Source organism: Macrobrachium rosenbergii, chromosome 16, assembly GCF_040412425.1.
Source record: "Macrobrachium rosenbergii isolate ZJJX-2024 chromosome 16, ASM4041242v1, whole genome shotgun sequence".
Lineage (NCBI taxonomy): Eukaryota > Metazoa > Arthropoda > Malacostraca > Decapoda > Palaemonidae > Macrobrachium > Macrobrachium rosenbergii.
Genome location: NC_089756.1, coordinates 33,993,762 through 34,019,935, shown reverse-complemented (window position 1 = coordinate 34,019,935; position 26,174 = coordinate 33,993,762). Strand labels below are relative to the sequence as shown.

Sequence of the window (26,174 nt, the reverse complement as noted above, 5' to 3'; positions counted from 1 at the left end):
GATGTAAAGTTAGTGTGTTGTACAATGAATTTCTTTGAGTGCAATACAAGGAGGGTGTGTATAAAAACAGCACTTTATTGTTATCAGTATGCCTTCAGAATTCTTCGCAAGTGTCACCCAATGGTGGTGTCTCATCATAATAGAACTTGTTCTTATTCTTATGGCTTTCTTTCAATGTGTCGAAGTGATGGTGCTACATTTTCGGTATTTCATCATTATTGGCATCTCACTCATTGGGGATGGGTTTTGAAAACTGAATATTTCTGGGAGGTTATGGTGTATTTGATGTTTGACTTTTTCTTACAGACTGTGTTAGATTCATGTGCAATGCATTTAGCTTTCCTTTATACATTTTTACCAAGGTGGGCACTCTAAGCTTTCCACTTGGGTACAGCAAGTTGCGCAATCTGTATTGTGGAACAAGCCCCTCTTTTAAGTACAAGTTAACATTAAAAGCAATAAACTTATCTTTGAGGACTTGAACTGCTGACATTTGAAACACCAGGCCAACTCTATCCACTTAACCACAATGAAGTGAATAAAGCATTGGACTGGAGTTCCATTGGTCTGCAGCTCAGATCCCTTAAGAGTAAGTTATTGCTAATATGCTTCTTGTTTTATGTGCACTTCTCAATTGGGCCATCTGTTCTAATATAGTCATATTAGCAAGGGAATATGCAAAGGTAAAATGAGCCTGAATAGCTGCCTATCATAGCTATTCAGAAGGGTGGGTAGTGAATACCCACAATTGTTTGACCTAGGGAGTGATGCCTATCTGCTGTGTGCATCTGGGAGAATAATAGTTATGTTTGATATTCTTATTTTTTGGTTTATTATGCTTTCACGGAACATATCCAATTCTGTTTGTGATGCAACAAGGGTATTTTCCTTGGAGCTTGGTGGTGTGTCAGAATTTCAGTCTATATCTTGGAAAACTTAATGGACTGGTAAGTGTTCCTCTAAAACAGGCTATTTTTCTTGGAAACTTTATCGGTCAATTCAGGTAACTGTCTTGTTAGTGATATGCAGGTTGGTGTTTAAACTTTGTTTCTTTGAATTTGAAAAAATGCATGTTTGGAGGCAATCAAGGAAGTAATGTTATGTAACGGTTGAGAATGTTAGCTACATGGGTGCATGTACTGAATGTATGATAAATTTTTTAATGGTGTTTTATTTTTCTGTTCTATAATGTAGTTGAGTAGGCTAGTTGGAAGCTCGCTGTTTGCTTACATGGGGCATGCTATTTGCTAATGGGTATGTTTTTAATTTGTATTAAGTTTACAGCTGATGCAATTCAATCATTTTTTCTTCATATACAAGAATTACAGTCACTATGTAGAAGTAGAATCTACCTCTAACTGGCAAGAGATGAATGTGGCATATTCCCCAGAATGAGAACTTGTGTATACTTGTAGTTTTAACTCACAGTTGAGTGAAATGTGAGAAAGGGATTGAGTAAAACTTTCTTTCAGAGGAAAATATGAAGAAGGATATTTTTGTGCTTTTGCTTAGATCAAGTGGATCAAAGCCTACACTTGGAAACTCATTGTCAGTTAGATCAAGATTTTACAATAAAGTTTCAATTATTTTTTTGTTTAATTGGAAAAGTACAGTTATTTTTCACTCTTTTGATGTGTTATGAAAATAAGCATGATAAAAAAGAAGAAATTGTGGTAGGTAGGGTGAGTAAGACATTATATTGTCGTGGGTGTATTTTGCTTATCACTAACAGTACACTAATCTGTTGGTTTATGATTCAAGTTATTTGTAATGAGGGCACTAACTACATTATAATCAAGGGAATGGGACAAACTTGATATGTCTGGCTTCATTTACATTTTCATTTGATTTATGCTACTTTGGCTTTTTGTTTTTGGGAGCAAAACAAAGAATTTACTAATGACGACCCTATAACTAACCACACATCAGACCCGGAGTATGACAGACTTGCGAGACGTTGGTCAAGAAAGCAGCAACCAATCCGCAATAGACTGTGACCGATCAGCCCTTGCATCTGTCAACGTAAAAGCACTGGTAAGTCTGCTTAGCTGTCGTGCTGCGTATCTGAAGTTATGAAGATTTTTTTATGATTCTGTATCAGCCATTCTTGAAGTAGAAATAAATAGTCCTGGGTGATAATAGATATAGTTGATTAGCAAAGCTTACTGCTAAATAAGATTGCATAAAGCAGCATCATGTGGAATGGCTGTTGATTAGATCCATAATTTTCATTAATAAAAAGAGCATCATTTGAATGCAAGAGAACATGGGCTGCAGATGTTCTGTAGAGTAAATGATCAGAATGGTTTCCTTACTTTCATCTGTATTTTTTTCATGCTAGTGCAATTCAGATCTATATAATTACACCTCGTTGTATTCATATTCTTTTTATATGAATAAAAAACAGACTTTCAACATATACACCAGAGATTGTTTATTTATAGCATTAACTGTTTTGTTTTATTACTTACTCTGAGCAGACTGAATACTCTTTCTAATACAGAAACAGATTTTTTAAAGTTACTGTAAACAACTCACAGATGTTTGCATTAATGCCATTAATACTTACATTTAAGAATGTTACAAAGATGCTCTTAATGAAGCCTTTCAGTACCTACTTACAATGACCAGCATGATTTTATGCTAATGTGATTCATGTTAGGAAATGTCTTGTGTTTGTGTCTTATGAGTTCAGTAATATGGGACAAGACCAGACTCACTGAATTTTCCAGACATGTAAGAAAACTGAGAATTCATAAGTATTTTTTCAGTATTTGGAATTGATGTTGTCATTTTTGCTGGAAACAAATTGAAAATTAGTGACCAAACTCAAAGCAGTATAGTAAAATTCAGTGTTTTTATTCTCATTTTGAAAAAAATGAAATTATGTTCATTTAGAAACAGATTTGTAGTATGATACATCAGTAATGCTAACTTGATAATAAAGAAAAAATTTAATGCATTTATAGTAAAGATATTGTTTCTAGACAAAGCCAAGATTTTTAGATTTTAAATACCCAAATATAATTTTGGTATCTCAGTAACTTCAAAAATTCATCAGATTATTACAGGTATCTCTTTAAATATTAGCTTGTTGAAATGATATAGAATTTCATTAGCAAATATTATAGAAACGTGTCACATTCTTGGGTACCTTCAGTATGATAAGCCATGCTAACAAATCTGTTGAGTGTGATAATGAGGAGCATGTGAAATCTATAACCTGCATGTGTGTGTGCATTGCATTGCCAAACAGACGAGAAGCTTTTCTGACCTGACTCGTCTCGGTGACTCCACTGGGTCATCAACAACAAGTCCCAGGCTGCCCAAGGAAGATATTGGACAAATTTCTGTGTCTGTCAAGGCTCTGGTAAGTCTTCGCCAAACTTTTTTTTTTTTTTGCTGCTTCGATTAATCTCTTTTTTTCTTTTGTTGTAGATAGAAACGTTTATGCAATTTTTTTTTTTTATTTTTAATCGTTTTTGCATCTTGTTTTTAGTTAATCTGGTATGCTAATTTTAAAGGAGGTTACCACAGGCCAAGGTTGATCATTTTACCGTTGATCAGAACGTGCATCCAAGAAATATTCAGATGTCTGTGAACTGAGATGAATTCTTGAGCTGAATGCACATATTCTGCATGGTTCATCTTAGAAATATTCCAGATTGCATGCTGTGAAGTTGAACTATTAATGAACTTTAGTGTTATACTTAAATACCTTCCAAATTCAGGAAGGTCTTAACTTATGTAAAACTGCAAAACAAAGATGGTTTTGAATGTGTGCTGAATGTAAAGAAAATGAACAACTCATAATTAAAGAATAATTTTTCACTTGTTTCATTTTAGGAAACTAGTGTATAAATACATACATCAAATTACCAAGATCATATTTCAATAAACATTTTATATAAAATAGTGCATAAATACACACATCAAATTAACAAGATCATATTTCAATAAACATTTTATATAAGATAGTGTATAAATAGATATATCAAATTAACAAGATCATATTTCAATAAAAGTGGCTTTGGAAAATGGTAGGGAGGGAGGAAGAGGCAGTGTGTATAGGGTTCAGAAGAAAGGTTGCATGTCTAGGTTTTATGTCTGGTAATTTCCCCTTCTAAAATTGACTACCATTTCCAACGGCACACTACTAACATATATATTCAGGGCGGAGGATTATTGATTGTGGCTTTGTGGAGCAGGAAGAACATTATAAATATAAACTAAAAATATACTGTATACAGAGTATATATATATATATATATATATATATATATATATATATATATATATATATATATATATATATATATATATATATATATATATATATATATATATATATATATATATCTAAATATTAATATATATATTTATGTATACATAAAGTATACATAGAAGATAGTGAACAAGTAGAGAAAGGGAGAATTACAAAAACATGTTTATAAAATATTTTTTGACTCAAAATTGTTCTGATTATTTAACTTTTAATTTAAAATATTTGGAATTCTTTTTCCTGTACACATATACTTTTGACTGATAATTTGATAAGCATTGCTGTAAAAAAGGTAGATTTTATTGAATGCAGTGAATGATAGATTCTATGTATCAGTGCTTATGTTTAACAGCCTGTGTTAACTGGACTTTAAAATGCTACAGCTAATTTTAACATTGATATCAGTTCATTCTAATAACAACTAAACCCTTCATGTGGCTGGGCAGATGTAATGACCACTAACCGAAATGGATAAGGAAGTGCTGTTGATACTAAAGTGAATGAAATGTAATATACATAATTCAATATTATAGAATAAGATTTTGATATATTGAATAAAGAGCATTACCCCTAATTAGATTTCAATATGCTGAATAAAATGTATTATTCATCAAATGTAACATATCACAATGGAACAATGATAATTTTACCTTGATGGAAGTGATACCTTGGAAGGAATGGGCAATGCTTATAAAAAGGAATGCGGGGGCAGTCTTGTTAAATGACAAATTTTCATCATTGATAATTTGTTCATTAGTGGAAAAATAAGTGAATGTTAATTGGCACATAAATTCACTTTAGCAATCAACTGCACTTTCTGTCATTTTAAGTTGCAGTAGTATATAAGTAACGTGGCTCTGATTTGGAAACGTAGAAATGGCCTTGGGTAGTACAGTACAGCATGATCCATTGCTTTGACCTATAACAGAGGGCGAGCTACGGCGACCTACCTCGAGCTGTCAGCTTATCAACAACTCCTCCTGTACCAAGACCCAGGACTTCCATGGTAAGTCGTGGCATTTACATTTTTTATTCAGGTGCTACTCGAAGATATTTTTCTGGTAATACCTTCTGCAAATAATTTTAGGGAGTGCACTCTTTTACTGTCTATCATTGTCTCCTTTTGACTGGGGCTTATTTTTTGTGGGTGTAGGATTGAAATGAGAAACATTTTGTGTTACCAGGAATGACAGTTTGTCATTTCAGAGCTGTAAAGAAACTCTAGAGAATTTTCTTAAAATTGTTAAGTATTATGTTTCATGTACTGAGACACTTGGATGTTTCACAGTTTGATATTGGTAATGCTCTGAGATCTTACATTTTATCTATAAAGAGCATTGGTTTAATGCCACTACAGTCTTTGCATTTTGAAAAGTACTTTTTACCCTGTAGTGTCCTTTACCTATATGTGTAGATGGAAACTTAAGTATCTTCTGTGTTTTTTATTTTTAAAACAGTCTTTTTCAGTGCACATGGAATTCATGTGTTCAGAGACACCTATAGCTCTGTCCTTGAGGTGTAACGTTTTATGAAGATTTTTGATAAGCTCATCGTGATCTCCAGCTATATATTTTGGAGTTCCTTTCATTATTTTTCTTATAGATAGAAAGCCAGTGGAAGATATAAAATGTCTTGAGAGAAATTCTCTAATTGCCATCAGGGATTGCAAGCTCTGCGCAACCCAGTAAACTTGAGTAAACCCAAATTTTACAAATGGAAATTAGGACAGGAAAGTGCCCTATATATATATCTTCTGAGGAATAGTGAACACAGCTTATGGAATTTTGTATATTAGAGGATTTTATTAGAAGTCTGCTATAGGTTTCTAATTTGTAAAGGAAATGAGTTTCGCGGTTCTGGGTAATATGCCAAAACGTTAGTTTGGTTTCAGATGTTATGTTTGAAACAATGCTTTTGTGATTTTGAACCTCTTTAGGTTCTTTGGGTTTTGAAATCTGTAAGAATAAAAGTAAACGTCTCAGGGATTTGTCCTTAGAGAATCTACGTGAATTTCCTTGGGATATAAGATGTAAGAGAAACGTGGGGATTAGTATGTGGGATCATAGTTTTAAGGGATTTACCTGTAAAATTTGACAGTTTTAGATGCCTGTACGTGTGTAGCTAAATGACATTTGTTTAACGTCGGGAAAAAATAGACAACACACGTATTTTGTTACTGAGACTTTTTTTCTTTTTTTTACTGTGACACTCCTTTAAATGGTCTTGGAACCTGACTGTCCCCTGTAGTTCTCCTTTTCGTAACTGTTGTATTGAACTTTGTCTTTTCTGTGAACTCTAAGGAGGAAAGTTTGAAAATATACTTGTTTTTCTGTTTTATAATGTTCCAGATTTAGAGACACCTAGTGTTAACCCTCCTAGAAGTAGACTAGTTAGAGTGAGAAAAAGTGTATATATATATATATATATATATATATATATATATATATATATATATATATATATATATACAAAGAAAATGTTTAAGGAATTATGTCTTGTTACTCTTATACAAAAAACTATCCCTTCCCTCGTTACTTAAAGTCATTCAGATCTCCCATTACTCAGCATCCTCACTGTTTCTCCTGTGTATATATTTCCTTTTATGCTTCCACTGCGTGACGTACAGCCATCGTCGAAGATCCCCCGTCCTCATCAGCATCCTTCGCCAAAGACAAATGGCGTCGTCACATCTCCTCGGCACTCGGCCGTAAAGAAATCCTATCCGCCTCCATCGCCCTCGTCAGGATACAGGTCTCGGAAGTTGCCGGATCTCCCACCAGCCAAAGCCAGCCAGGTGAATAGCGGGCATGTAAGGTCCCAAACCCTTTCTTCTCAAGTATCTCGGGGCACTCTTGGGAAGACAGTGAGCCCATGCCCACCTCCGAGGTCATCCAGCCCAAAGGGTCAAGCAAAAGTGGGAAGTCAAAAACACCTTTGCAACGGCTTCAAGGGCTCCCCCTCAAAAGTGACCTCGTCTCACTCTCCCCCAAGAAGAAGGACAACTGACGTCCCAAGCAAGGACTCTTGTGACAGTGCTTGCAGTTTTAAAGAATATATTGGAAGGTACAGTGAAGAGAGTGGCAGGCCCAAACCGAGACTCTTGCCATTCGGGAAAGACAGTAATACTTTTGAGGAGGGGCACCGTTTGTGCTCCTCCACTCAGGACCTCTCGAATCTGTCTTATGCTTATATGAATGGTAACTCAGGTGGAAAGACTCATTACTCATCTACTGATAACTTGAGTGACCAGTTGCCTCCGCCAGGCACCCTCCAGGTCAGTATGTGGTGCTAGGAGGAGGATCATATAACACAGTGGGTCCTGTTATGACCTCCCCACGGGCTTTGAGGAATAGAACTAAGGGCTTTGTAATTAATGCTCTAGTTGCAATTACATTCCTGTTGAGACAGTAATGTGTATGTATGTATGTATATATATATATATATATATATATATATATATATATATATATATATATATATATATATATATATATATATATATATATATATATATATATATATATATATCCCATATCTCCGTAGCGTGCTGCATTGTGAAAAGCGTGAAAAGCATTGAAATGTACAATTACCTGCACCCTTTTTATATATTTGACACTGCAAGCTATCATGTAATTCCCTGAATTATGAGACGCGTATTCCCTGTGTAATTTTTTTTTTCGTATGAGGCACGTTCACACTTCCACATTCTTGCTGCACGTAGAACAGTATGAAATGCACCCTTGCAATACTTGTCTGATGCACTGAGGTACCGCTTCGCCTAGTAAGACGTTCGTACTTGAGGGAAACCGTAATATGACCCTGAAAAAACGACCTATATTGTTATTGTCTCCCTTCGTCTAGAGGAAATCCTCTTCAGTTTTTTTCTGGATCCGAGTGCTCCGATGTTTTTTGATACCTGAGTCTTCTACAAATGTTAAAAATTTGTTCTTTCTTTCTAATTCTTCTTTAATTAATGGCTTTCATTCCTCTTAGCCTGTCAAAGAAAGTATGACACCGTGGCTGGCTCATCCACCCTTAGGAAGACTCTCAACACATTTAATGATAGTTACCCAAATGTTAGTATTGTTTCTCGGCTCTCCAGTTGGCCCATACGACTGCCTGATTGTTTAGAGCTTATTTTGGCAGTATGGAAAAAAGAATTATCCCTTTTCTTATTATTCAGTAGCTGATATCCACTTAATTCTTTATTATTTCTCCACAACTGCTTGACTGAAATAATCCTAATTTTAAATCAATTTTCCCCCATTGATCGTGAAACGTCACAGTCTTACAAATTATTAGGGGATCAAATTGTCCCAAAATGCAAGAGCCGCGCCAAAGGCAACTTGATTCTGAAGGTTCAAATTGGTATTTCTTCGGTTTGGCCCACCTAAACAGACTATAATTATAAACAGAATCAGGTTTCTTCATTTAGGGAAACTACACGAACCTCCTCGAACACTAGGAAATAAGGAATCCTCGCAAATCTCTCTTCTAAATCTTCCGGAAGTGTCGTAACATTTTTTAAATAGAAGACAATCTCCCACTCTTCTGAATCTCCCGAAGTATCGTAACATTTTTAAATAGAAGACAATCTCCCATTCTTCTGAATCTTCCCGAAGTATCGTAACATTTTTTAAATAAAAGACAATCCTCCACTCTTCTGAATCTTCCCAAATTATCGTAACATTTTTTAAATAGAAGACAATCTTCCACCCTTCTGAATCTTCCTGAGTATCGTAACATTCTTTAAAACAGAAGACAATCTTCCACTCTTCTGAATCTTCCCGAAGTATCGTAACATTCTTTAAATAGAAGATAGTCTCCAACTATTCTAAATCTTCCCAAAGTATCGTAACATTTTTATAAATAGAAGACAATCTCCCACTCTTCTTAATCTTCCCGAAGTATCGTAACATTTTTTAATAGAAGACAATCTCCAACTCTTCTGAATCTTCCCGAAGTATCGTAACATTCTTTAAATAGAAGACAATCTTCCACTTTTCTGAATCTTCCCGAAGTATCGTAACATTTTTTTAAATAGAAGACAATCTCCCACTCTTCTGAATCTTTCCGAAATTTCGTATCATTCTTTAAATAGAAGACAATCTCCCAATCTCCCGTGCACCTTCCGGCAATCTCTTCTCTCGACCAGAGCTTAATATTAATCAATCATCCTGATCCTTGAAGAATCTCGGGTCTTCTCGATTTCGGCTGAGAGTCTTTCCTCAATTTCCCGAGAGTACCTCCCGTTTTCCTCCCAATTAGTGGGTCAGTTCACGGAAGGAAACCCCCTTTAATCCTGTAATTATCAACTGCTGGAATTTATTGAATAGTCTCTCGCGTATTCACCCCCGCCCCCAGAAGAAGCAGTGCCACAAACTTGGGGGTCGTTAGAACGTGTAGGTAATTATCTATAACAGGTATGTAACTTCCAGGTAGCCGTCCACATCCATTCTCTCTCTCTCTCTCTCTCTCTCTCTCTCTCTCTCTCTCTCTGTCAGACGTGAAATCACTTCGTTATATTTCTTGTATTTACTTGTTTGTATATTCATTGGATTATCTCTCTCTCTCTCTCTCTCTCTCTCTCTCTCTCTCTCTCTCTCTCTCTCTCTCTCTCTCTCTCTCTTCATTGGATCTCTCTCTTCTCTCTCTCTCTCTCTCTCTCTCTCTGATAGACGTGAAATCGTTTCGTTACATTTCTTGCATTTACTTGCTCGTATATTCATTGGCTTATCTCTCTCTCTCTCTCTCTCTCTCTCTCTCTCTCTCTCTCTCTCTTACTTTCTTGCATTTACTTGCTCGTATATTCATTGGATTATCTCTCTCTCTCTCTCTCTCTCTCATTTTGCGAGGAATTATCACTGGAAGAAGACGTGGAAGTGAATGCCATGATTCACCTGTTTCCCAAGTCACGTGACTTTACGTTATTCAAGTGTGTGTGTGTTTTTTTTTTTAATATAATTCCAATTGATTTTCCCTAACCTATCCGAATTCTGCATAATGGAAAGCAGTCACTTTATTCGTACATGCTAGATGCTTTTGCGTAATCTAGGATACACTGTTTGCTAGATGTAATTCACTCCAGCCCGTGTAAATACACCATAATAGAGAATAGCTTTTCGTATATAGCCGTAGAGATACACCTTCAGGGAAAGCCCAATTTATGACAGTTTTTGATGTGATATATTGAAGAAAATATTTTGTGTTATATATTACTGATTTATATGTGAGTGAGCTCTACCTAGTCCAAATCCCCATTCTTGTTGCACCAGTTCTCTCTCTCTCTCTCTCTCTCTCTCTCTCTCTCTCTCTCTCTCTCTCTCTCTCTCTCTCCGTGGCTTCGTGGCTTCGTGTCTCTCGAAGACTCGGTCTCTCTTTCCCCTTCCCGTGATAAAAGAAAAAAGTATAATAATGTAGCCCATTAAACGATCTCAACTAACATGCAGACCTTTTTCTCTTTTTCCCTCCTCGTTCTTCTTCTTCTTCTCCTCCTCCTCCCCCTTCCTCCTCCTCCTTCGTCCTCCTCCCCCTTCCTCCAACTCCGACCCCAACTCCACCTGCTTCGTCGACGTCGCCTTCGCAACACTCGCTTCTGGTTCCTCGGGGTTCGACCGTGCCGTTGCTCCTGCAACTACTTCCTGATGGTTCGACGCCTCGACACTGCAACTCGACCTCGACCGAACTCCTCAACCTTCGAAACTGCGTGATTTTTTCATTTTTATATATTCTTCTTCTTCTTCTCTTTCCATCGCTGGAATCATCTCGATCGCTTATGGACTGGGACAAAAACATTGGCATAAACTTATTAAAAAAAAAAAAAATGATGCTTTGGAAACGCTGTTGGTGATTGATGCCCCTTTGATCGTGATCCTTCGTTTCGATCGTGGTGGCCCGAGTATTGGTGTTCTTTTTTTCTATTTATTTATTGGTGCTAATTACCGTCCGTTGTGATCTCTCGATGGTGTCTGATTGTTGCCGAAAACGGGGTTCCTGACTGCATTTACCGCTGGATGTTTGATAACCAACGCTGTTCGCTATTGAACTCCAATCGACTACTGCTGCTCTGTGCTCCGTCCTGCGTCTGGTGTTGGTGGCGTGTTTGTATGTTTGCTTGTGTGTTTGTGCGTGTTTGGGGTACATTTGCCTTGTTTGTGCGTTTGCTCGTGTGTTTGTGTGCACTGCGCCTGTGTGTCCGTTGGTGGTGGCCGCGTCGGGCGAACCTTCCGTCCGTATGCCATCACGCCACTGTGGCCCTGCCTTGACACTGCCCGGGTGCGGTGGCGGTGGTGGTGGTGGTGGCCTTACTGCTGCTGCTGTTACTACTACTACCTCCTCCTCCTCCTCCTCCCCGTCCGATTCCTCCTCCTCCTCCTTCTCCTTCTCCTCTTCTTCCAATAACTCTACCTCTTCTTACTCATCTTGTGACTGTGAATCATCATCATCTTCCATTGGCTGGTGCCGCTGCGTTTACCCCTCCGCCCCCGCCTCTTGTTGGCACTCCTCCTCCTCCTCCTCCTCCTCCTCCTCCTTCCTCGTCTTCGCCGTTGTCGTCAACTGCTCGTCGCCTTTCTTCGGCGACGGTTGTCTGCCGCTGCGGACTGCCGCTGCCGCTTCTTCTTCTTCTTATTCCTCCTCCTGCTGCCACTGCTGCTCTCCTTCGCCCGACGACGACTACGTCTTCTCCTGCTGCTGCGGCGGCGGCGGCGGCGGTTGCGGGCGGGAATCCTCCTCCTCCTCCACCTCCTCCTCCTCCTGCTGCCCTCTTTGGTGGTGCCGCCACGGACTGGCCGCTACGACGACGGTGCCACCGCTGGTTCTGCTGCCCCTCCTGCTAATCCTCTTGGCCCTGCTCTTGGCGACCGCCTGGTCCTTGGTGCCCGGCCTGCCCCGCTCGCCCGCGTCTGGGTCGTGGTCTCTGCCCTACCGCGGGCGTCGCGGGTGTCCGGGTGCCCGGGTGGGCGTCGGTTGACAACGCGGGCAGCGGGGGGGCGCGGACGACGACGACATGGTGGACCTTGGGGGGCGCCGCGCCAAGGCCCCCGCCCCCAACCACAACAACAACAATACCCATCAAAACGGCTCCTCCAACGGCAGCGTGTCGCCTACGTCGGCGACTACTACTACTACTACAGGAGCTCGGGCGAATGTGTACACCGGGATCTCCGTCAAACATTTGGTAAGGCTGTAGTCGGGAGTTGATGGGGGTTCTTCTCCACGGTCCTGCTCCTCCTCCACCTCCTCCTCCTCTTCCCCTTCCTTCGCGGCCCTCTTCTCCTCTTCCTCCCCCCGCCCCCTCGCTTCTTCCTCTTCTCTATTCCTTGTTACCCTCCTCCGTATCAGAGAGCATTCCTTCACCGCGTTTCCTTGCATTTAACTGCTGTCTTGCTCATTCCGTCCCATCTCTCCACACCCTCTCCCCTCCCAGCCAAGGAGGAGGACCTCCTCAACATCACCCCCCCCCCCCCCAAACCTCCCCACCCCCCTACCCTCGTTGCTCCAAGGAAAAACAAAATTGGAAGAGAAAAATGATCGAGGAAGGATTCACTAGACGCTTCAATTAGTGAAAGGAAGAGAAAAACGGCCGCGGAGGCATTCATTAGTCGATGTAATTAGTGATCGTGGCTGAAGTGGACAGCGGTGTGTTCCGACACCGAGAATCTGATCGAGTGCGTTCCCACATTCCTAATCTTCCCGATTAGAGGGAATTACGGGCTGCGCTTCCGCAAACAGTAATGACGTATCGTCATCTTCGGTTTACGCATAATTATTGTTATTAAACATCGAGCAAAATTGCATTTTGTATGTGGATACGTTCATTAGTTTATTAGCACGCGGTTCGGAAGTATAAGACCGCTGGGTCAAAGATCTGTTTGTGAAGGCAATTCCACAGAAATATAGAAATATATATAGAGAATTAGCATACCCTGACTACTGCTATGTGGGCCAATTTGACTGATGGATTCTTTGTGCCCGAATCCACTTTGATATTGAAAAGTTGTAGGAAAATACGAAGATAGTTCAGATACATATAGTTTGGGAATTCACCCTAATGATGAGATATAGTTTGGGAATTCATTCTAGTGATGAAATATAGTTTGGGAATTCATCCTAGTGATGAAATATATTTTGGGAATTCATCCTAGTGATGAAATATAGTTTGGGAATTCATCCTAGTGATGAAATATAGTTTGGGAATTCATCCTAGTGATGAAATATAGTTTGGGAATTCATCCTAGTGATGAGATATAGTTTGGGAATTCACCCTAGTGATGAAATATAGTTTGGGAATTCACCCTAGTGATGAGATAGTTTGGGAATTCACCCTAGTGATGAGATATAGTTTGGGAATTCACCCTAGTGATGAGATAGTTTGGGAATTCATCCTAGTGATGAGATATAGTTTGGGAATTCATCCTAGTGATGAGATATAGTTTGGGAATTCACCCAAGTGATGATAAAGTTTTTTCAAGTAACTGATGAGTAATTTTGATACATAATGGGGATTATTTTGCTGTTTGCTTTAATTATTACGAGGAATACAATCAAATCACGTAATTATGGTTATTTTCCTCATCAGTTGTGTTTCATACCAGTAGGATACCAATCAGCTGGCTTGAGAATTAAGGGATAAAAACGTTTTTTGTCTCTAAATGCATTTAACTCTACAGTTACATAATTATGTGGAACAGAAAGACGAGATTATTATTATAATTATTATTATTATTATTATTATTATTATTATTATTATTATTATTATTATTATTATTATTATTATTATTATTATTATTATTAGGGAGGAGACCTCCTCTGAGGGTAGTATCGTTGAAAATAATGGCTGTTTCTACGGTATTCAATTTATAAAGAGTCTCTCTCAATTCTTCTGAATATCTTCCTTTCACCATCGTGTAGCTGGTCTATCAGACTTCCAAAGGACATAGAAAGTATTATTATTATTATTATTATTATTAAGATGAACCCTATTCTTATGGAACAAACCCACAGGGGCCATTCAAAAGCTTGGAATTCAAGCCCCCAAAGAAATATGGCGTTCACTAGAACGAAATAACAGAAGGCAGTTCGAGAGGTGGAATTTCAACGAGCTTGACGTAGGGTAATCTTAAGCCTCCTTGCCTTCGTTGTGGCGTAAACTAATCGATAGAGCTGTAGAATGATCACAGTAGCGTATTGTTCATTGTCCATTCTCATCTACAGTTGTTCACCGCTCTGTTCAGTATTGTTCCTTCATTCCTCACACCGTTGGACTGTGGAACAGCCCCCTTCAGAGGATGCAATGCATTACTACCCTAATGCTATTCTTCTTGCATTTTGATACATTTTTATCTATTTATCTATTTATTAATTTATTTATTTTTTTTTTTAATAAGTGGTATATCTTCTTTCTGTATTTCCCTTTACTTCCTCTTACTTCTTCCTAATGAACACCATAATATTCTTTGGAAGCTTGAATTTCAAGTCAGTGGCCCCTTTGGTGGGCTTGTACCACACGAATAGGTTTCATCTAATAATAATAATAATAATAATAATAATGTTCACGTTCATTCATTGTCTTTTATTCCTCATTGCTGCCTCTTTGGCGTGTGTTGAAATAGCATCGACGTGAAGAATGACTTAGTGGTGAACTTTTGATTTAATAGTAATTTCTCATTATCTTTCTCTTCGTTAATTTTGTACTAGCTCTGATTTTTAATCGTAGTTACTACCTAGATCAGTCATATGTTCGTAGTAATATACTCAAGCAACAGTGTTGATTTTATCTTTGTAGTAATACATTAAAGCAACAAAATTGATTGCATAAGTTTGTAATGATATATTAAATCGATAATAACAAGCATAATGATTAGGATCACTGCTGTTATCATCATTATTATTATTTTGAATCGTGACTGACGTGAATACGTACTTCTGTCCAAATAACAATGAATTAATTACCATAATCTCTTATATCACACCAAATGAATATTATTGAACAAAGTAAAATCTATTGTAGTAGAGTAGTTATTGCAGTTCATTCTACACGAGATAAATATGAATTAATAAACGAAATTAAAAACTGTTGTTTTACAGTGGTTCTAAAGCTATTTAATTAATCTTATTGTACACCATATAAATATGAATTAACAAACGAAATTAAAAACTATTGTATTTTAGTAGTTCTAAAGTTAATTGATTAATCTTACGCGTATTACACGCTCGCACACACGCACACACACGCGCTGCCTCTTGGACCAATCAGCGTCGAAGCTATTGCGACGTCACCCGCATGGGGGAGATGAATGGGGTGGGGGGGCCCAACGGCCCCCTGGGTCTTCAGCCTTACATCACGAAAGCTAACGTGGCTCGCCTGGTGAGTCCAGTTCGACGTAGATGTGTGTGTTTGTGTATGTGTATGTATATATATATATATATATATATATATATATATATATATATATATATATATATTTATATATATATATATATATATATATATATATATATATATATATATATATATATATATATATATATATTTGGGGGCTTTTTTGGAATTAAAGGTTTTATTGCACTGGCAATCATTTGGTTTTTTAAATGCACAATTCACTTTTATATATATACATATATAATGTATATTTGTATATATAAAGATTTATGTATACATATGTATATTTATATAGATAATTTCTATGTATTTATGTATATATATATATATATATATATATATATATATATATATATATATATATATATATATATATATATATATATATATATACATGTGTGTGTGTATGTTTGTGCGTGCGTGCACGTGTTGAGTGAGTAAGAGATACAGAAACAGATTTAGGGGCTCTCTGGAATCACTGCGTTTTTCTTGCACTGAAAATGGTTGGTTTTTCTGGAATGCACAATTCTCTTTTTCGTTGGTATTTTTTAATTAAAATTTCTCTGGCTTTGTGTGACTGCTTATTTTATTTCTGCCGTCTTATCTCTCGTCTTTGACATCCTAGATGTCTTAAGCGTTAGAGCAGTTCCGTATGGACATATATATATATATATATATATATATATATATATATATATATATATATATATATATATATATATATATATATATATATATTATATTATATATTATACATATATATATATATATATATATATATATATATATATATATATATATATATATATATATATATATATATATAAATATATATATATGTGAGCGAAGAGTGGTTGAATCAGTTAAATCTTTTCGGAGAGAGAGAGAGAGAGAGAGAGAGAGAGAGAGAGAGAGAGAGAGAGAGAGAGAGAGAGAGAGAGAGAGAAAATGCCTGTATAAACTTTGTAAAAATGTACTTCTTCCTTCATAGTTATGCCCGTGTATGCTTTTTTTAATCGATATCTTAAATCACTAAAAAAAAAAAAAAACAGCACTGGCTTTTACGAGTTTATCCAGCCCGATTTTGTCATTATAAAGCTGCACTGCTGCTCATTATATGCACATTTTATGTAGAAATGAATTAGTACTGGTTTTGTGCCAGATTGTATATATATGTATATATATATATATATATATATATATATATATATATATATATATATATATATATATATATATATATATATATATATGATTATATTCCTCTAATTGTTAAGGTATGTTTTATGAAATGGTATCTTTTTGAAGAAAAATCTACCTTTCATTTTTTTAAAATAATGAATTGCTACCCGGCTAAATACCCAGTATTTACCTGGCATTAGACCCTTGTATAATGATATTGCTAATGACATGACCCCATACACCCTGTGCCAATTATATGTCCGCGATTTTGCCAATGTCTATTGCTGGCATTAACGAGGTACGTGTTGTTGACCAAAGTGTTGTTGTTTGTAGTGCGCATCCTTCGTAGGACCCACGTACCCAGATGCCTCGATGCCCTATCGGCGTAAGACCAGGACAGGGGTATCTGTAGCCGACATGGTGAGTAACTTTGTCGATCCTTAGCAAGTCACGAAAGAGGCTTATGGTAGCTGTCACCATATATCAGTTTATTTCCAATTCCAGCAGACTAACGTTCACATCTACAAAAGCACAGTGTTTACAAGTAGATCAGGGTCAGAATATGTTTTTAGGAGAATGAAGCTTCAAGTGTTTGAAAGCACAAGACATTACTAATTGAGGGCACAAGCACATGCTTTGCAATAATGTCACGCTCGCCAAAGCACGACGCGTGACGTTTACGAGTGAATGGCTTCGCCTGTAGACAGTTGGACCGAGCAATCCTCACGGCAAATGTAAATTAATATATTTTTTTTGGGGGGGGAGGGTCACAATTTCACGTAAGGCGCCAAACCGTGATGTCTCTTGACATTTGATTGAATGACCACTGATAGCAGATCATGCGAGGGAAGTAACGAAGCTCTGGAGAGTTTGTACAAACTTTGTAACAATGTCGCGAAAGTAATTAGTTTTGAGATGACGTAAGGTTAGTCCGCTTCGGCTCCAATTACTGACCTTTGGAATCCCCGGTTTATTGGACGCTTTCGTGTTGACTGTACAAGCAATCAAGCAATTAGATTTATGCCTTCGTTAAGGGCGGTTTATTTTATGGGTTGTTTTCTGTTACGATCCTTAGCGGATAATCGGTTCACTGCGAGTAGATTCGACGGCGCATTTCGACGAGCCTTTAATTAAGTATGCAATGCGCTTTGCGTGACTTGATAATCTGCGATGTTTACATTTTACATTCATTGGAATCATTTATCTGGTTTGCAGCAGAAATTGCCTTTCGTGATGAACAAACTTGAGTCGCTTCAACCGGAAGCATGGCTTAATTTTCAGTCACAAGTACACACACACACACAAATATATATTATACACACACACACACACTTTCATACTTTACACAAGTGTGTTTGCGCACAAACCCATACATATAAACATATAACACCATGCCGCAAAGTTAGAATTCGAGATCACGAAGTCAGTAACTCCCAGATTTTGTTCTCTTACCGGCAAGAGCAATTCTTTATTCACAAAATTTCGGGGTAGTATCGGTACATCACCAACCCAAGAGCTTTTGTGACACCCCTTGGGTAGTATACTCTAGAGAGGCACTGTATTTGCATCAACTTTCCTTCGTAAAACCCATAAATATGAGAAGGAAATTTCTCTCTGCACATTAGCTAGAAGCTCTAACCTATGTATTTTCAGAGCATCAACATCCTTTGATGCCATGACATTCACTGTGGCTTCTTCATTGTCCCTAGGCAAGCTTGGTCAGTGAAGTTGTGTTGTTTTTGATCTAAGCTAGGATGTTGGCCACGCCTCCTGGGTGAAATATTGCCAGATGTTGCAAGACTTAGCACTGCTTATCTTTTTTTATTGGCGTTGTATTCAAGGAGGTTTGGTTTAAATCTAGCCTCATTGGTTGTGTTACAGTGGTGTTGGAGCCACAGATTTTGGGGGAAATTACCATTGCCCCAAATCGCAACTTAGGATAAATTACTGCAAAGTATAATCACCGTAGTTACCTGTGCTTAGTCATACCCTCAGATATATGTACTAAAAGGATATTGAGAAATAATATATGCATTTGTTATATGTATCATATATTTTCAGGATCTACAAGTGGCAGTTCTTGATATTTTCTTTACATATATACTAAGCATTTTATTTGATATTTTGCAATGATATTCTGTGTTATTGCTTCTATTCTCAATATTGTTGTGTGTCATTATCTTTTCTCTCTTTACAGGTATGTTTTTGATATAATTATATTTATATGTTTATGTATGTATTAGTAATTTCTTTTTATAAGGCACCATTTCTTCTTTACCTTTATTCTTTTTTCCAGTGTTGTGAAATAGAATAATCCACATTGCTGAATTTATTTACAGATTTTTACAAGTGTAAAACAGCTTATTCTGTTCACTGTTTTGTTTAATGTTTTATATCAATAGGTTATAGAGGTTCTCATTCAATTCTTTGTTAGTGTTATTACCTAAACAAGTCTCTTGGGTTTATATTTCTGTGCTTTGTGATACTAATTTTCCATTCTCTTTATTTCTTATCTACTATTTCAGCTGGAGGTTTGTAGTAGAATATAAAGAATTTATGCCAAGGTTACGAAGATATTTTCCATCTGACAGTGTTTAAGTTGAGATGTTAAGTTGATGTACGTTTTTGGGTTAAACGTAGGCTATTATATAAATATATATATATATATATATATATATATATATATATATATATATATATATATATATATATATATATATATATATATATATATATATAATTAAGTGAACTGAACTCCACAGAACTATAATAGGTATTAAAAGAATGATAATCTTAAGATTATAACTGTATTTTAAGTTAGTTCAAGTACTTGTTCTTTGCATGATTTATATACACTGTAGGTTAAATGGATAATTTTAGATATATATAAAATATATTAGTTCAAATATTTTAGTTTCTCATAATTGTTACGTGATGAACAGTCATTTTCAAAATTAACAGAGTAATGATTATAAATACGAAGTAAGAAAAATTCATGAACATTGAATATATATGTATATACTGTGTGTATATATATATATATATATATATATATATATATATATATATATATATATATATATATATATATATATATATATATATATATATATATATAAATTTTTATATTACCCTGTTCATCACGTTACCTGCATTGTGGTTTCATCACTATTATTCATTGCATTGTGTGGATATTTCAATATTTTTCCTTCAGTTCATTTCGACCTCAGCTGACACCTATCACCTTTAATTAATTTGTCTTCATATTTATATTCCATTGACTTGTTGGGGGCGGGTAATTAGTTTGGTCGACATATTACACTTCTGAACATGACAGCACAATCTCCCCTTAATGACCCTTTGAAATTCCTTCAATGACCCTTTGGAATTCCTTCAGTGACCCTTTGAAATTCCTTCAATGGCCCTTTGAAATTCTTTTAATAAACCTTTGAAATTCTTTCAGTGACCCTTTGAAATTCCTTCAGTGACCCTTTGAAATTCCTTCAGTGACCCTTTGAAATTCCTTCGATGACCCTTTGGAATTCCTTCAATGACCCTTTGAAATTCCTTCAGTGACCCTTTGAAATTCCTTCAATGACCCTTTGAAATTCCTCCTCAATCCATATTCTGTAGCACAGCCCTCATCACATTAATTTGCAACAGATTCATCACATTCGCACCCCATTCCTCTTGCCATTACTTCTTCACGAAGCCTTTTTACCTCGAGTATTTGCAAGACCTATTCTCAAAACTGTTCTCCGTCTTAATTTTTTTTTTTTTTTTTTTGCAAACTTCCTCAACACTCATCTTTTTCGAAACCCAAATTCCCGTCACATTCATCTGTAGTACATCCCTCGTCATATTTGCATCCCATTCTTCTTGGTAATCACTTTTTCACCAAACCTTTTATCTCAAGGATTGAAGGCCCTATTGTGAATCCTTTTCTCCTTCTCTCTCTTCTTTTTTTTTTTTTTATAAAAACCTCATCCTCCGAACTCATCGTTTCCGAAATTTATAATCTTTTCGCATTAATCTGTAGTACATTTGGATCCCATTCTTCGTGTAATTGCTTTTTCACCAAACCTTTCCACCTCGAATATTCACAAGACCTATTCTCAAAACTGCTTTCTTTATCTTTTTTTAAACCTCGTCAATCCATATTTTTGTCAAATTAATCTGTAGCACATTCCTCTGTCATTACTTCTTCACCAAACCTTTTTACCTCGAGTACATGCAAGACACATTCTCAAAACTGCTCTTTTTCTCTTTCTGTTTTTCTTTTTTTTTTCAAACCTCTTCCTCCGAACTCATCGTTTCCGAAACCCACATTCTCGTTGCATTAATCTGTAGCACAGTTGCATCCCATTCTTCATGTAGTTGCCTCTTCACCAAACCTTTTTACCTCGAGTATATGCAAGACCCATTCTCAAAACTGTTCTCTTTCTCCCCCTTTTTTTTTTTCAAAACCTCCTCCTCCTCCTCCAAACTCATCGTTTCCGAAACGCAAACTAGAAATCTGCCTTGTTTAACCGCGAGGATATTTTGGAGAAGCACGTGGGGCCCCGAGTCCGGTCCTTCGACGCTTCCAAAATGAAGACGAAATTCGAAAAGCCTAAGGTAACGAATTGAGAGAGAAAGATTTCATCCCCTCTGAAGCATAATATTAATAACCCGATGTTGGAAAGTCGAAGCTCACACTTTTAACATTCTGTTTAATATTTTTTTTTTGTTTTTAAATCAGTAACCCCGTTTTGTATTGTTTTGCTGTTTTTTTTAATATGTGTCTTAATATGTTTTTTTTTTATTTTCTTAACAAGATTGCGTGGTTTGTTTTCGTTAACCAACACTAATATATAATCAATTAGTGGTTTATTAGTCTGCTTGATGTGACTAAATTCTTAACCAGGATTTTATTACGTTTCATTTTCTTGACTTTGTTTTTTTTTATTTTAATCGTTCGTTTATGTATTAATTTATTTAACTTCTTTCAAGTGGCACCAGGTATATATATATATGTACATAAGCCTTATTAAGTCTAGTTGCGACAGCGGTTTCCTAACATAGCCTACCCGTAGTAACTTTAATATTTAATATTTTCACTTTTGTTTAGATGAATTAGTTTAGCACACACACGTGATATATATATATATATATATATATATATATATATATATATATATATATATATATATATACACAATATTATGTACATTAAGACATGTGTATATTAAGAATGTGTATATGAGTACGTCATATATGTATATACATATATATGTTTATATATTAGTTATTGTTTCTAATTTCGTTTTAATGGGTTTGCATGATTTTTTTGTACGATATAAGAAGATTGAATCTGACTGTGAGATGGTAATCATAAGTGAGAACTTCTATCGGTTAGTGTGATTTGACCCAATTTATGTAAGTGCTTAAGATAGGGTGATCGAGCATGAGAGAGAGAGAGAGAGAGAGAGAGAGAGAGAGAGAGAGAGAGAGAGAGAGTTGTGAAAGATTATTTAAATTTATCTTGAAAATGAAACCATTTTAATTTTTCTTAATTTTCTTTTATTGTTTATTTCATTAAAAAATATTTTTTTTAATATTCCTCTACTTTCTCATGCTGTTTTTCGTGTCATTTTGCAAGTCACTTGACATTGAACAAAGAAATTCCAGATTTTTTTTCTTAGTTACTTACTAATTAAGATTTTAACAAAGCGCCTTAATCCAGTGGCTTCTGTATGTTATAAAATCTGGAGGATAATCACAAGCGTTTTCAAAGTAAGATAGTTTTACGCAAGAAAGTACGATAATAGAAGAGAACTTTGTTCCTGCCAGATGCATAATAAAGTTAGTTTTCAGTGTCATAGCGTGCCACAGGCCCTTGAAATAACCCGAAGAAAAATTATTCCCCCCTCCCCAAAAAATGAGAGAAATAATCATGTTGCCGTCCTTGTACTCTCTCTCAGAAAGAAAATTGTTAAAGAATTGAGAGAAAAATTCATATTCCACGTTCCTGTACTGTAGTCTCTCTCTCTCTCTCTCTCTCTCTCTCTCTCTCTCTCTCTCTCTCTCTCTCTCTCTCTCCGAAAGAAAATTGTTAAAAAATTGAGAGAAAAATTCATATTCCCCGTTCTCTCTCTCTCTCTCTCTCCCCCTTCGAAAGGAAATTGTTAAAATATTGAGAGAAAAATTCATATTCCCCGTCCATGTACTCTCTCTCTCTCTCTCTCTCTCTCTCTCTCTCTCTCTCTCTCTCTCTCTCTCTCTGCAGAATTTCTTCTCTAATGGGAGAAATAATCATATTAGCCGCTCTCTCTCTCTCTCTCTCTCTCTCTCTCTCTCTCTCTCTCTCTCTTCTCTCTCTCCAGAATTTATTTCACCTCTCCCAGGATGTTTATTCAGCTCGCGTGGCGACCTAATTTTCTTGATATTGAAGTATATCGACCCCCCTCTCCTTTGTTTATGTATTATTCTCTGTGTTGATTTAAGTCCCGGCAATTGCTGATGTTAGCCCTTTCTGCAACTGCGAATTTGCCAAGTCCCGCATTTGCCCAGGTTCGGTGTGTTTGTCTTCTACCGGAATTGGGTCAGTTTTTTCGGGGGTGGGAGGTTGGAAAAAAGGTCCTTGTGATCACAGGAGAACCTTAGGGCAGGGGAGAGAGAGAGAGAGAGAGAGAGAGAGAGAGAGAGAGAGAGAGAGAGAGAGAGAGAGAGAGAGAGAGAGAGAAGGGTGTGTCAAATATATTTCACAAAATGAATGTTTGAATTTACACAATTTAAAGATGACATAAAGTGAACAAAATATATGTGCAAATATTCAGTGAGAGAGAGAGAGAAGGGTGTGTCAAATATATTTCACAAAATGAATGTTTGAATCTACATAAGATAAAGATGACATAAAGAGAGAGATAGATGATATAACCGAGCTTAAAAAATGATGAACTTCTCTGTAGCTGCAATTACAGCGTGACTGTAATTGCAGGAATACTTTTCAAATTGTATTTGCAGAGTACTGGAGAACCTTGCGAGCGAGAGAGAGAGAGAGAGAAATGACATAACCGAGCTTAAAAATTATGAAATTCTCTGTATTCGTGATTAAGCCAAGCAATGTATTCTCCAAGAAAATACCTCGGTATTATCTAGACCTTGAAGCCAAGGTTCGCCGGATGCGTATATAAGCGCGCGCGCGCGCGCGTACGAGGATGATGCGTGTTTGTTTCGCGTTCCGTTCCTTCGCGTGTCAGAAAGGATGACATCTGCTCCATGGTCTCTGTTCCGACCGCCCCCTCCCCCCTGCACTCTTAAACCGGAGCTATTTTCCTTCTGTTGGGGGGATTTTATTTCTACGTGTTTATCTTCTTCTTCTTCTTGTTCTCATAAATTCGTTCTTCGTTTCCGTATTTTTATTTTTTTTTATTTCCCCGCTCGTACCTCTGAATTCATAATATACGTTTCTTCTTCTCGCCTGAATTTCTACGCGTTTATTCTCTTGCGTCGTATTTCCTCTTTTTGGGCTTTGTTTATTATTATGGTTTTACTGTTCTGTCTCGTTCCGTGCCTCGTTTTCTCACCTTGTTTTCCTCTTGCCTTTATTATTAACATCTGCTAATTCTCTTTTCTGTTTTCTATAGTATTCTTTATACAAATGCAAGCTCTCTCTCTCTCTCTCTCTCTCTCTCTCTCTCTCTCTCTCTCTCTCTCTCTTATTTATTCTAGCTTTTAATCTCTCTCTCTCTCTCTCTCTCTAATGTTATTCTAGCTTTTAATCTCTCTCTCTCTCTCTCTCTCTCTCTCTCTCTCTCTCTCTCTCTCTCTCTGCTTCTGTTTTATATTATTCAAGCTTTTAATGCCTTACTCCCTTTACGTCTCTCTCTCTCTCTCTCTCTCTCTCTCTCTCTCTCTCTCTCTCTCTGGGCTTCTCTTTAATCTTATTCGAGCTTTTAATGCCTTACTCCCATAATCCTCTCTTTTCGCTTCCCTCCATTGACGATTCAAAAATGATCGGCCACTCCCAGTCGTATAACTGAGATCCCCTAATTCCTTACGTCTGTGAGAGGATTCACATTTTCCTGTCATTGTTTTGTATTAATTTAATTTCAGAAACAGCTCAGCTTTCATTTTGGAGTCTCACATCTTGCCCCAAATTCATTGATGAGCGAATAGTTTCAGAATTGCCTTTGTAGTTTTCTGTAAAAGAAAACAATTGTGCCGGCTTTATCTGTCCGTCCGCACTTGTTCTGTCCGCCCTCTGACCTTAAAACCTACTGAGGCTAGAGGGCTGCAAATTGATATGTTGATTATCCACCCTCCAACCATCAAACATACCAAATTGCAGCCCTCTAACCTCAGTAGCCTTATTTGATTTAAGGTTAAAGTTTGACATAATCGTGCGTCTGGCAACTATTATAGGCCATGCCACCACCGGGCCGCGGTTAAAGTTTCACGGGCTGCGACTCACATACAGCATTATCTCGAGACCACCGAAAGCTAGATCTATTTTCGGTGGCCTTGATTATACGTTGTACAGAAAACTCGATTGCGCTGAAGAAACTTCGGTGCATTCTCACTTTTTTTTTTTTTTTTTTTCTGAACGACCAACCTATCCATTTCTGGGCTGAAATGATTAACGACGCATATCTTATTAGATCCTTGAAGGGATTATTTATACGTCTTTCGGGTACGCGGTTAAAATTAGGGCTTGGAATGAGGCCACAATGCGTAAAATCAGTTTTTAAATGATTGAAATGACAGATGAAGGAATGTCTTATGCAGAGAAAATAGGACTTGTATATCTGGAAATTATATACAGTATATATATATATATATATATATATATATATATATATATATATATATATATATATATATATATATATATATATATATATATATATATATATATACATATACATAATTTCCAGATTAGGTATTGTGAAAGTGTGAAACAAAATTGAGAAATGTAACCTGATGCAGAGGTTAGAATTAAGAGAGAGAGAGAGAGAGAGAGAACTCAAAACCTTCGTTGAATGTGTTGGTAAGCCATTCCCCCTCCCTCGTTCTAAAGGCAGGTTTTATGGCCATCCACCTCTCTCCCTGTTATGTCTTATTCCCTCATCTCCCCTCCCTTCCCCCCAACACCTTTCCCTCCCCCTCCACTCTTTTCCCCCTCCTTGTTTATGCCTTTCCCTCATGTCAGGTCAAACTGCTACTGCCGCTCTCATTCCGTTTCATTCCACCGTTACGGTGTCCATTGATTTGACCTACTTCTATTTAGGTTTGGATGGACTGAGCTGACCAGTTACAGAGAGAGAGATAGAGGGTGAGTGAGAG

At 36.8% G+C, this 26,174-nt stretch overlaps 1 protein-coding gene across 1 annotated transcript in view; it reads left to right on the top strand.

Moving 5' to 3' along the window:
- Nucleotides 1-26,174, top strand: part of LOC136846926 (titin homolog) — a 231,395-nt gene that overhangs the window by 117,916 nt on the left and 87,305 nt on the right. The window contains exons 20-26 of the mRNA XM_067118179.1: nucleotides 1,930-2,034; nucleotides 3,257-3,370; nucleotides 5,211-5,288; nucleotides 6,909-7,556; nucleotides 12,267-12,461; nucleotides 15,540-15,650; nucleotides 17,181-17,267. Of these exons, the coding sequence (XP_066974280.1) occupies nucleotides 1,930-2,034; nucleotides 3,257-3,370; nucleotides 5,211-5,288; nucleotides 6,909-7,556; nucleotides 12,267-12,461; nucleotides 15,540-15,650; nucleotides 17,181-17,267 (1,338 nt within the window). The remainder of the gene's footprint in view (nucleotides 1-1,929; nucleotides 2,035-3,256; nucleotides 3,371-5,210; nucleotides 5,289-6,908; nucleotides 7,557-12,266; nucleotides 12,462-15,539; nucleotides 15,651-17,180; nucleotides 17,268-26,174) is intronic.